General features: G+C 42.9%; 1 protein-coding gene across 4 annotated transcripts in view; it reads left to right on the top strand.

Annotated features, from left to right (window-relative positions):
- The window catches only part of CARMIL3 (capping protein regulator and myosin 1 linker 3), a 121,916-nt gene that overhangs the window by 86,944 nt on the left and 21,874 nt on the right, over positions 1–13,098 (top strand). For all 4 annotated transcript variants that reach the window (XM_088469982.1, XM_088469984.1, XM_088469981.1 and 1 more), the window contains exons 16-20: positions 14–118; positions 8,495–8,564; positions 10,792–10,873; positions 10,989–11,085; positions 11,459–11,513. In XM_088469982.1, the coding sequence (XP_088326108.1) occupies positions 14–118; positions 8,495–8,564; positions 10,792–10,873; positions 10,989–11,085; positions 11,459–11,513 (409 nt within the window). The remainder of the gene's footprint in view (positions 1–13; positions 119–8,494; positions 8,565–10,791; positions 10,874–10,988; positions 11,086–11,458; positions 11,514–13,098) is intronic.

The following is a 13,098-nucleotide window of genomic DNA, read 5'->3' as shown; positions in this document are numbered from 1 at the left end:
CTCTTCCTCCCAGGAGAACCCCGGAGACACTGCCATCTGTGGAGAAATTTTTCGGCAGCTCTTTGTCACTATCTCACATATCACTGAGTGGAACCAAAGTGCCCCCAGAACTTTTGAGGTGAGAAACTAAATTTCACAATTGCCTAAAAAATATGAGTATTAAAATTCAATGGCTCTTTGTTGCCTAGCTGAGTGCTGTCGTGTCCAATTTAGGACTATCCACAATGTAACATGATGTGTTATGAATTGCTAAATGACAAAATATGGGGCATGATTTACATTTAGTAGTAAATACAGCCTCAAAATGTGTACTTGGAAAAACTTTTTTTTTGGAGGCGGGGAGCCACAACCTTGTAAGATCGTAAGGGGGAGCCACAGCCTAACCCAACTCTAAAATAGAGTTAATCTGTATGTGTGGGCAGCAGAGCCATGACAACCGGTGCCACCGCTTAGCGAGCAAGGCTATGGATATAGTACTGTCGATGCCCCGATAGTGACTAAAATAGGCTTGTAGGATACCTGGAATGGAGTCTTGAAGCATGGAGAGTCGCTTTCTGCTCCCAGACATTTCTACTGTGATTTGATGATGTCACATGTGCTGGGGCAGCAGTATGGGGGCATCGGCTCTGCTACGGCTCTGTGCAAGATTTGTCCTTTAGTCTACACCTGACAAATTGTGCACTTATTGCCTAATTCAGATTTGAGAATAGAGTAAAGGTGCACATCCGCTAGGCGATGCGATTGAACGATATAGTTATCGTTTAATCGCTCATTAATCGTGCATGAATCGTGCACTAAAATGTCGGAAATGACCAGCGATGCGCGCTCCCGCTGGTCGTTTCCGACATCAATCATCACCCGAACATGCCGGTCAATCTGGCGATAACGACAGATTGGCCATGTTCAGGGATGATGGAGGATGCCTACACTGAACGGTATATCGTTCAGTGTATGCACTGCACAGTACAATGAACGACTGAACGATAACGATATCATTATCGTTCAGTCTTTTCATTGTCACCCAGTGGATGTGCCCCTTTAGCTGCATACACACGGTACGATCTGTACCACCAACGACTTGAAAGATATCTTTCAAAGATGTCTTTCAGTGAAGTCATCCTGCCACATCTCTGAATAGGCAAAGTTGACAATATCGTGCAAGTTGGCCTGCATGTACGGACGCTCATAGATATCGTTATCGTTCATTCGGGAACGATCATCGTTGATCGTTCACTGGATAAAAATTAACAATATGAACGATATATCATTGGACGATATCATTATCGTTCATAGATATCGTACTGTGTATGGGCATCTTTAGATAGAGCAAGTAACTGTGCATCATGGTAAAACTATGCTGCACTGCAGGAGGGGAAGATGTAAAATGTGCAGAGAGATTTAGATTTGGGAGGGATGTGTCCAAACTGACATCTAAATTGCAATGTAACAATAAAGCTGTCCAGCATTTGTGGGTTACATGCAAAAGGAGCCAGTATAAAAAAAAGTATGTATTTGCACCCCCTGCATTGCAACATGGTTTGTCCAGGTGCACAGTTACTTGCCTGATCTTAGCTGGCCATACACCAGACCAACTTTCCTACAACCATCCAACTAGGTGGTTGGTTGGAATGAAAATCCGGTAATGTATGGGAGCAAATGACAATCAGCAATTTGCTCCCAAACACCGGAAAACGGATGAAAGCTGTTGTTCAGACAAGTTATTTAAATCAAACAGATATAACCAGCTTGCCTGAACGACCTTTTTCCTGTTTTCTGGTGTTTGGGAGCAAATTGCTGATTGTCATTTGCTCCCATGCATCACCGGATTTTCATTCCAACCAACCAACTAGTTGGATGGATGGAGGAAAGTTGGCCTGGTGCTTTACTCTATTCCCACATTGGGCCCTTAACTATAAATCAATCAATATTGTAACCGGAAATTTTTTTTCCCATGTATTACAGCCATATCTGAAATAACCCTAGTTATGGTTTGGCACTGAAATGTTTGCATAGATACTGTACTATGTGTATTTGGCCCAATTTTTTTTATCAAACCGCTTAATGGAAAGTTAGAAAGAAACTGTATTTATACATTGTATAAATATTAGGGGTGAGCGGGTTCGGATTTCTGAAATCCGAACCCCCCCGAGCCCCCCCGATCCGAGTCCGATCCGAATCAGGCTCGACTTTTCCCGCCTGACTCGGATCTGAAATCGAGGCAAAACGTCATCATCCCGCCTTCCGAGTCTCGCGGGTTTTGGATCCTATATAAGGTACCCGCGTCGGCGCCATTTTCTCACTCGGCTGTGGACAGTGAAGAGGGAGGGTGGGAGTTAGGGCTGTGTAGTGTAGTGTAGTGTAGTGCTGCTGTTGTCCACTACTTCAAAGTCCATAGGGGCTGGCTGTGTTGTGCTGTGCTGCTGTTGTTAATAGGGGCTGTGTCCACTACTTCAAAGTCCATAGGGACTGGCTGGACTGTGTTGTGCAGTCAGTTCTCCATAGGGGCTGTGTCCACTCCAAAGTCCTGTGCAGTGTCCCAGTCCTAAAGGGGTGCTGTAGTGTTGTCCAAGGGGTGCTCTGTCCATCGGGGGTGCTCCCCCCAAGTGCTAAAAAAATAATATATTTTCTGTGTTTGTGAATTGTGTGCGCAGTAGCCGCACGTGCATCAACAAAGTAGTGCCAAGCGTGCGCCTGTGTCATAAGTAAAGGGCCGGCTGGCTTGACCGTTAAGGGTGCTGTAACCCCCGAAAGTACACTCCAGTCCAAACCAAAAAAAAAATTATTTTCTGTGTTTGTGAATTGTGTGCGCAGTAGCCGCATGTGCATCAACAAAGTAGTGCCAAGCGTGCGCCTGTGTCATAAGTAAAGGGCCGGCTGGCTTGACCGTTAAAGGGTGCTGTAACCCCCAAAGTACACTCCAGTCCAAACCAAAAAAAAAATTATTTTCTGTGTTTGTGAATTGTGTGCGCAGTAGCCGCACGTGCATCAACAAAGTAGTGCCAAGCGTGCGCCTGTGTCATAAGTAAAGGGCCAGCTGGCTTGACCGTTAAGGGTGCTGTAACCCCCGAAAGTACACTCCAGTCCAAACCAAAAAAAAAAAAATTTTCTGTGTTTGTGAATTGTGTGCGCAGTAGCCGCACGTGCATCAACAAAGTAGTGCCAAGCGTGCGCCTGTGTCATAAGTAAAAGGCCGGCTGGCTTGACCGTTAAAGGGTGCTGTAACCCCCGAAAGTACACTCCAGTCCAAACCAAAAAAAAAATTATTTTCTGTGTTTGTGAATTGTGTGCGCAGTAGCCGCACGTGCATCAACAAAGTAGTGCCAAGCGTGCGCCTGTGTCATAAGTAAAGGGCCGGCTGGCTTGACCGTTAAAGGGTGCTGTAACCCCCAAAGTACACTCCAGTCCAAACCAAAAAAAAAATTATTTTCTGTGTTTGTGAATTGTGTGCGCAGTAGCCGCACGTGCATCAACAAAGTAGTGCCAAGCGTGCGCCTGTGTCATAAGTAAAGGGCCGGCTGGCTTGACCGTTAAGGGTACTGTAACCCCCGAAAGTACACTCCAGTCCAAACCAAAAAAAAAATTATTTTCTGTGTTTGTGAATTGTGTGCGCAGTAGCCGCACGTGCATCAACAAAGTAGTGCCAAGCGTGCGCCTGTGTCATAAGTAAAGGGCCGGCTGGCTTGACCGTTAAGGGTACTGTAACCCCCGAAAGTACACTCCAGTCCAAACCAAAAAAAAAATTATTTTCTGTGTTTGTGAATTGTGTGCGCAGTAGCCGCACGTGCATCAACAAAGTAGTGCCAAGCGTGCGCCTGTGTCATAAGTAAAGGGCCGGCTGGCTTGACCGTTAAGGGTACTGTAACCCCCGAAAGTACACTCCAGTCCAAACCAAAAAAAAAATTATTTTCTGTGTTTGTGAATTGTGTGCGCAGTAGCCGCACGTGCATCAACAAAGTAGTGCCAAGCGTGCACCTGTGTCATAAGTAAAGGGCCGGCTGGCTTGACCGTTAAAGGGTGCTGTAACCCCCAAAGTACACTCCAGTCCAAACCAAAAAAAAAATTATTTTCTGTGTTTGTGAATTGTGTGCGCAGTAGCCGCACGTGCATCAACAAAGTAGTGCCAAGCGTGCGCCTGTGTCATAAGTAAAAGGCCGGCTGGCTTGACCGTTAAAGGGTGCTGTAACCCCCGAAAGTACACTCCAGTCCAAACCAAAAAAAAAATTATTTTCTGTGTTTGTGAATTGTGTGCGCAGTAGCCGCACGTGCATCAACAAAGTAGTGCCAAGCGTGCACCTGTGTCATAAGTAAAGGGCCGGCTGGCTTGACCGTTAAAGGGTGCTGTAACCCCCAAAGTACACTCCAGTCCAAACCAAAAAAAAAATTATTTTCTGTGTTTGTGAATTGTGTGCGCAGTAGCCGCACGTGCATCAACAAAGTAGTGCCAAGTGTGCGCCTGTGTCATAAGTAGGGATGTGCAGGCTCGGATAGGTTCGAGTTTGCACGTGGAGTTCGGATTTTTCCCTCCAAAAAAACGGAACTCAGAACGAGGCAAAACGTCATCTTACATGGACGAACATCATCATTCCTGGACAAAAGACCAGGAATGATGATGTTCGTCCATGTAAGATGACGTTTTGCCTCGTTCTGAGTTCCGTTTTTTTGGAGGGAAAAATCCGAACTCCACGTGCAAACTCGAACCTATCCGAGCCTGCACATCCCTAGTCATAAGTAAAGGGCCGGCTGGCTTGACCGTTAAAGGGTGCTGTAACCCCCGAAAGTACAGTCCAGTCCAAACAAAAAAAAAAATTATTTTCTGTGTTTGTGAATTGTGTGCGCAGTAGCCGCACGTGCATCAACAAAGTAGTGCCAAGCGTGCGCCTGTGTCATAAGTAAAGGGCCGGCTGGCTTGACCGTTAAAGGGTTCTGTAATCCCCAAAGTACACTCCAAACCCAAAAAAAATATATTTTCTGTGTTTGTGACTTGTGTGCACTGTGGCTGCACGTGCATCAACAAAGGAGCAGCGCCAAGCGTGCGCCTGTGTCCTCATTTCTTAAAGGGTGGTGTAACCCACAAAGTGCACTACTCTCCAGCAAAAATAAAAAAATATTTTCTGTGTTTGTGTGCGCTTTAGCCGCACGTATATATATCAATATAACATAAATGGAGGACCAAACTTTCTCTGATAAAAATAAAATAGGGAAAGATCAAGAACCACTTCCTCCTAGTGCTGTTGCTGCTGCTGGGAGTTGTTCATCATCCCAGAGAGGAAGTAGGAACATCACTACTTTTACTAAACAATTGACCCTCCAACAGTCCCTAGCGATGAGGATGAAGTACGACAGCAGTCATCCTGAAGCAAAATGTATAACTGAGGCCTTGACTGCTATGTTGGTGTTAGACGTGCGTCCGGTATCCGACATTAGTGCAGTGGGATTTAGACAATTGATGGAGGTAGTGTGTCCTCGGTTCCAAATCCCGTCTAGATTCCACCTGCATCCTCAAAGCAGCAGCGACAAGCGTGCGTCTGTCTGTTAAAGGGTGGTGACACCCTCAAAGTGTGCTACACAAACAATTAAAATATTGTTCTTTTTTTTTCTGTCTTTGTGAATTGTGTGGGCTGTAGCCACACCTGCATCCTTAAAGCAGCAGCGACAAGCGTGCGTCTGTCTGTTAAATGGTGGTGACACCCTCACAGTGTGCTACACAAACAATTAAAATATTGTTCTTTTTTTTTCGGTCTTTGTGAAATGTGTGGGCTGTAGCCGCACCTGCATCCTTAAAGCAGCAGCGACAAGCATGCGTCTGTCTGTTAAAGGGTGGTGTAACTCTCAAAGTGCTCCAAAAAATAAAAAAACTATTTTTTTAATGTGTTTGTGACTTGTGTGCGATGTAGCCGCACTTGCATCCTCAAAGCAGCAGCGACAAGCGTGCGTCTGTCTGTTAAAGGGTGGTGACACCCTCAAAGTGTGCTACACAAACAATAAAAATATTCTTCTTCTTTTTTCTGTCTTTGTGAATTGTGTGGGCTGTAGCCGCACCTGCATCCTTAAAGCAGCAGCGACAAGCGTGCGTCTGTCTGTTAAAGGGTGGTGACACCCTCAAAGTGTGCTACACAAACAGTTAAAATATTGTTCTTTTTTTTTCGGTCTTTGTGAAATGTGTGGGCTGTAGCCGCACCTGCATCCTTAAAGCAGCAGCGACAAGCGTGCGTCTGTCTGTTAAAGGGTGGTGACACCCTCAAAGTGTGCTACACAAACAATAAAAATATTCTTCTTTTTTCTGTCTTTGTGAATTGTGTGGGCTGTAGCCGCACCTGCATCCTTAAAGCAGCAGCGACAAGCGTGCGTCTGTCTGTTAAAGGGTGGTGACACCCTCAAAGTGTGCTACACAAACAATTAAAATATTGTTCTTTTTTTTCCGGTCTTTGTGAAATGTGTGGGCTGTAGCCGCACCTGCATCCTTAAAGCAGCAGCGACAAGCGTGCGTCTGTCTGTTAAAGGGTGGTGACACCCTCAAAGTGTGCTACACAAACAATAAAAATATTCTTCTTTTTTCTGTCTTTGTGAATTGTGTGGGCTGTAGCCGCACCTGCATCCTTAAAGCAGCAGCGACAAGCGTGCGTCTGTCTGTTAAAGGGTGGTGACACCCTCAAAGTGTGCTACACAAACAATTAAAATATTGTTCTTTTTTTTTCGGTCTTTGTGAAATGTGTGGGCTGTAGCCGCACCTGCATCCTTAAAGCAGCAGCGACAAGCGTGCGTCTGTCTGTTAAAGGGTGGTGACACCCTCAAAGTGTGCTACACAAACAATAAAAATATTCTTCTTCTTTTTTCTGTCTTTGTGAATTGTGTGGGCTGTAGCCGCACTTGCATCCTCAAAGCAGCAGCGACAAGCGTGCGTCTGTCTGTTAAAGGGTGGTGTAACCCTCAAAGTGTGCTCCACAAACAATAAAAATATTCTTTTTTTTTTTCTGTCTTTGTGAATTGTGTGGGCTGTAGCCGCACTTGAATCCTCAAAGCAGCAGCGACAAGCGTGCGTCTGTCTGTTAAAGGATTACATCGGTGACAGCATCCAAGTAGGCATGTCAGACAGTCCGTACCTGTACTGGCAGGAAAAAGAAGCAATTTGGAGGTCCCTGTACAAACTGGCTCTATTTTACCTGAGTTGCCCCCCCTCCAGTGTGTACTCCGAAAGAGTGTTTAGTGCAGCCGGGAACCTTGTCAGCGAAAGGCGTAGGAGGTTGCTTCCACAAAATGTGGAGAAGATGATGTTCATAAAATGAATTATCAACTCTTCCAGGGAGACCAGCCTCCAGAACGTACAGAGGGACCTGTGGCTCCAGCAGGGACAAATTAATACTCTGTGAGGATGAGGATGTACACACTGAAGAGGGTGAGGAATCGGTGGATGAGGAGGATGAGGATGACATCTTGCCTCCGTAGAGCCAGTTTGTGCAGGGACAGATAAATTGCCAGCTTGTTTTGTGGGGGCCCAAACGAACCAATCATTTCAGCCACAGTTGTGTGGCAGACCCTGGCGCTGAAATGATTGGTTTGTTAAAGTGTGCATGTCCTGTTTATACAACATAAGGGTGGGTGGGAGGGCCCAAGGACAATTCCATCTTGCACCTCTTTTTTTTCTTTGCATTATGTACAGTTTGGGGCCTAGTTTTTCAATGCCATCCTGTCTGCCACTGCAGTTTCACGCCTAGATGGGTCACGTGTTTGTGCCGCCCACTCGTGTCGCTTAGCATAGTCATCCAGCTACCTCGGTGCAACCTTTTGGACATAAAAACACTATTGTGAGGTGTGAGGTATTCAGAATAGACTGGAAATGAGTGGAAATTAAGGTTATTGAGGTTAATAATAGCATAGGAGCAGAAAAACCTACAAATTCTGTGATTTTAGCTGTTTTTATGCTTTTTTTCAAAAAAATACAGATCCAAAACACAAAACCCAGAACCCAAAACACGGAAGGGTGGTTTTGGCAAAACCAATCCAGATCCAAAACACGAAGAAAGATCCAGATCCAAAACCAAAACACAAAACACGAAAAGTGGCCGGTGCACACCCCTAATAAATATATAAGGCAACATTGAAAGACTATCAGTAAATAGTGTAAAGTGAAACTATGCTATATAAAACATGTCACTGTTTCCTTATTTACTCATGTTACATACTGCATATTGTAAATGTAGATGCTATCAAGTGCATATGTATCTTAGAGAACGCCAAGAACATACAATAGGAAATATGTGATCATGATTTATGCAATGAAGAGCACACACATTATATATCATTTCCATACTATGATACTGAACGCAATGTTTCAATGGACTTAGGAATCATTGCTGATTTAACTGAGAAATGCTCAGAACTCATATAATGAGTATTTAGTAAACCCACAAGTACTGTATAAAACCAACAACAAATAATTGACCACCACTTGTGATGACTTATATTTAGTTTTAGTAACTCTGTTTTCCTCACCTAGAGCCTTGCTGCAGGGGCTATGTTCCAACACGCACCTCCAGGATGTTCAACTGGACTTAAGCAGCTGTGAGGTAAGATGGGCTTATGTCAGTGTAAGAAAAGTTCTGTCTAGTGCAGTGGTTCTCAAACTCGGTCCTCTGGACCCCAAACAGTGTATGTTTTCCAGGTCTCCTCACAGAATATCAAGTGAAATAAATAGCTACACTAGTGAAACTTTTAAAATATGTCAGTCAGTAATGAATACACCTGTGCACCTGCTAGGTGACCTGGAAAACGTGACCTGTGTGGGGTCCTGAGAACCTCTGGTGTAACACATAGCATCTTCAGATGCCATCCTGTCCCCACTTTCAAATGGCCGCAGCATGTCAATCATGCTGCGACTTGGGGGCACTGCGTGTGGACTAGTTCTGCACATGAGCAAAACAGGTCATGCGAATGCTGAGTCCCCCCACCAACGGAGGTGTACGCAAACCATCATGTTTGCGTACTTCTCTGAATCAGGACCATAGTGTAGTGCAGAGATAGGCAACTTGTGGCTTTTTAAACTGTTGTGGAATGGAATGTCCAGTCTCAGTGTGTCCTGTTGTAGCACCGCAAGATTCCTAAAGTAGGTATGGTTTATGATCCAGCCATTTACTCTCTTTCTCTGATTGCCACCTCTGCTCCACCCATGTTACCTCATCTCATGCCCATCTTCAAGAATTCTCCCCTCAGTCCCTCTCCTCTGGAACTCAATCCCCCCTAGTAAGACTTTCTCCTAATCTCACCAGCATCAACATGTACTCAATGTACTCAGAGCCTACCTCCTCCTAAATCTCCAATCTTCTCACCTTCCCTGACCTACACTTCTCCCGAGTTCACCCTCCAACTGTTCACCCCTTTTAATACAGTAGCATGTAAACTGTCACGGTCAGGCAGGAACGTCCTTCCTCATGTCCATCCCTAGTGCTATCCTTGCTTCTAGTGCTCCTTATCTCTTGCATCCTAGTCCCTTTCAGCAACCATGACTGTCTGTGCTCGCCCTTCACTGGGTACAGTCTTATTGGGTGCTGAACTACCCCCCCCCCCCCCTGTGAAGTACCTCTACTTGCTTGTCAAGTTAGTGAGTTACCCAACCCACGACCTTGTCCATGTCCTACCCAATTTGTTGGTTTATTAAACTGTATTGTTCCAAGGATATGTTGCTGTACCATTGATAGGTCAGTTTTTCTTACTTTTATATTACCTGCACAGCGCTGATGAAACTATAATAATTTAGGGAAAGGTATATGTGAACTCACCAAATGACTAAGAACTAAGTGACACTAAGAGACCATTATCTGAAGTTGTTTGTGCTGATTTCACATATGTACATGTTACAGGTGCATGTAAATTCTAACCTAGAAATAAAAGATGTAGTTAGACCAGCTTAAAGTTTTATTGTTTATTGATTTGATGTAGATAATGTACACAGCTATAGCTAGGACAGATTAAGCAATACAGAGTACAATATATTTAAGATCAACACATATAAGTAGCATATATTTAGAGATGTTGCCTCAACGTACTTTTATACCTGCTGATGTCACTTACTCCACTTTATTTCATTTACTCTCAATGTCTTCCAAGTCCAGCTCCTTTTATATTATTACTGCAATTTAGTACATTAAACCAAATGTCTAATTAACTTCTTTGGGTCATTATTTTCTTCAGTTATCTGTAGAACAGTTTAATTGACTAACCCTTATTGCTTTATGTTTCTCTTATTGGGCCGTAACAAAAAATGGATACACTATACAGTCACGTGTGTACAATCTTGTCATTGGTGTTCCTGGCATAATACAGCTTGAGAATCCCCCCTGTAATCTACAATACATGCCATAGTCAAATGGCTGACAAAACTCTCTCCTATAACTTCTAAATGGTGCCATAGTAACTGGCAGAGCCCTCACTCAAGTCTCTTTGTAACCTCCATTCAGTGCCATAGAGGCCAGTAGAACCTACCTTGCGTCACCTGGTAACCTCCAATCAGTGCCATAGTGGCTGGCAGTAGCATGGTGATTGACAGAGATACTGCCTGATACAAGATACATACCTGATGGACTGCAAAACATTGCACATGTTACCTATTTCAACTGTGTAGTGATAGCAGTCCTGGCATCTGAAACTTGTTACCTAATTCCCTGTTTGATACACACTTCCGTGTGACATTTCCAGCTCTAAGTGCCTTCTAGATAGGGTGTGAAATGCATGTGACCAAACTCTCCAGTAACATCAACACTTAATATTTAACCTTCCACTTTTCCACTACCTCTCTAGCTGCGCTCTGTGGGTGCTCAGATATTACAGGAGCTTTTCCCTCCAATCAGCAGCATTGGTAGTCTGAATATTTCTGATAATGGTGAGAACTTGTGTTTTGATGTTTCTTTTTCATATTTTGTGTACTATATAGTCTATCTTTTTGTGGCACTGTCCCTTTTCATCATGCACTCTTTTTCCTTCTCTTTTTCTATAAGGCTTGGATTCTCATCTGCTCTCTCTTGTACCTGCGTTGGGTAGAAGCAGACACCTCAAACATCTTTCTATTGGTAGAAACTTCTCGGTTAAGTCGCGGTAAGAATCTCAGTGCTGGTGCAACAATCAAGGCCTTTTGTTACACTGTGCCTTGGACATTTTTCTTTTCCTAAATTATTTACATTGAGGGGACATATGAATGTTCTATGGGAAGTTTAACAGCACTATTATAGTAGTAATCTATTTAGTCATCATACATCATACAGAGGTCAGATCTGACTAATACAGAGGATAATTGGCTTATCAGCAAAGCTCATTCACTTTAAGGTTTTTCCAAGTAGGGAAAAGTTTTATGAGAATTGCTTTGTGTATAACTGTAACTATATTTTATTCTAACTGAGAAACAAATAGAACTGTGTTGTTTTATGGAAAGACAGAAGACTTTTATATTCTGTAACCTCACAAATTTCAGGGTCCTCGAGGAGGTCCTCCAAAGAATTGTGAATGTCCTTCAGGATGAAGACTGTGTGAGTAATAACGAAGCAACCATAGCTCTATAAAATGTATGTGTGTGTGTCTGTACAGCATGTATGTATGTATACTGTATACATATATATATATATATATATATATATATTATATATATATATAATATAATATTATGCAAAGTTTTACCCATCTTGTGATGCACCCACCATTTTTTTCTGTGACTAGTTAATTATTTATAACCCTACACTCACCCAAAACTTTTACCTTTTATGTTCTCTGCAGCAAGCTGCATATAGCATTCATACATGTGTAATATTTCATCTTTTAGTTGAAATTGATAAAGGAACTCTGAAAACAAGATCACAATGACTGTAGGAGGAACATAAGATCACTCTCCCAGTGTTAAGCTGCAACACACATAAAGATTTTCTGTCCAACCATCCAACTAGTTGATTGGTTGGAATGAAAATCTGGTAAGGGATGAAAGCAAATGACAATCAGCAATTTGCTCCCAAACGCCGGGAAATGGACAAAAACTGTTGTTTGAACAAATTGTTTAGATCAAACATTTAACAAACTTGTCTGACGACCATTTTCATCTGTTTTCTGGCATTTAGGAGCAAATTGCTGATCATCATTTACACCTATACGTTACCAGATTTTCATTCCAACCAATCAACTAGTTGGATGGATGGACAGAAAATCTTTACGTGTGTATGCAGCTTAAGAGCTTGAGAAATTAGTCTGCACCAACATCACAGAACCAAAGCTGACCTTGTGATTGTTGAGTTTCTTCCCATTCATTAAAAACATGATGGTAATGTAAGAATACAACTCATGAATGAGATCTTAACATTGACATAGTATAACTAATATAATTGCACACAGACATGCAATACTTTTATTTTCTTCTTCTACTGACCAAATAATCATAAATGATAGGGTCCAACCGATCCATGCATTGCCTGAGGCACAGAGAGACTTTTGTAGAGCTAGAGATTGTGATCTGTGATTCACTCTTCTCTGATGTGAAGTCTATGATCTGAATGGAAGTGACACATGTAGTTCCTGATCAGGAGGTATTTATAGTTCTGTCTGTTGTGCCTTCCACTGCGACTTGCAGGCTCCCAGGGTGAGATGAGACATCTACCACTGACATTAAGGCATGCTGCTTCTCAACACCATAACTTGTAAATTAAACTCCTGGAGAGAAAGCAATTCAGGCTGTATCTTTCCCTCAAAGCATCAGTAGAACAGCTGTATCTAACATAGTGTAGTATAAATAGTGATGTAACACGTAAAAGTGTATAGTAGTAACTGTGTAACAGTTATGATTGGACAATTCATGATTAAAGAATTGCTTATGAGAGATCTCCTTCAGGTGAATCATTTCCTTCTTATATAATCCATAATGATTTGCCTATAACTGGCTGGGTTTCTGAAGGTTCTCCGCTATCTCCAGCCCAGCAATGCTTTGAGGATGTTCTTAATTATCATCCAAGTCACACACATTAATTTTCTGTATAATTATCCTACATATTCTCACACATATAAATGGTCAAATTTTGTGGGTAAATGAGAAGATGTGTGAGAATTTGGTCTTTGTGTCCTATCTGGAACACT

This window comes from Taudactylus pleione, unplaced genomic scaffold (assembly GCF_031769625.1).
Source record: "Taudactylus pleione unplaced genomic scaffold, aTauple2 ptg000095l, whole genome shotgun sequence".
Lineage (NCBI taxonomy): Eukaryota > Metazoa > Chordata > Amphibia > Anura > Myobatrachidae > Taudactylus > Taudactylus pleione.
The sequence above is the reverse complement of the archived record's forward strand: the minus strand, read 5'-3'. Positions and strand labels throughout refer to the sequence as shown.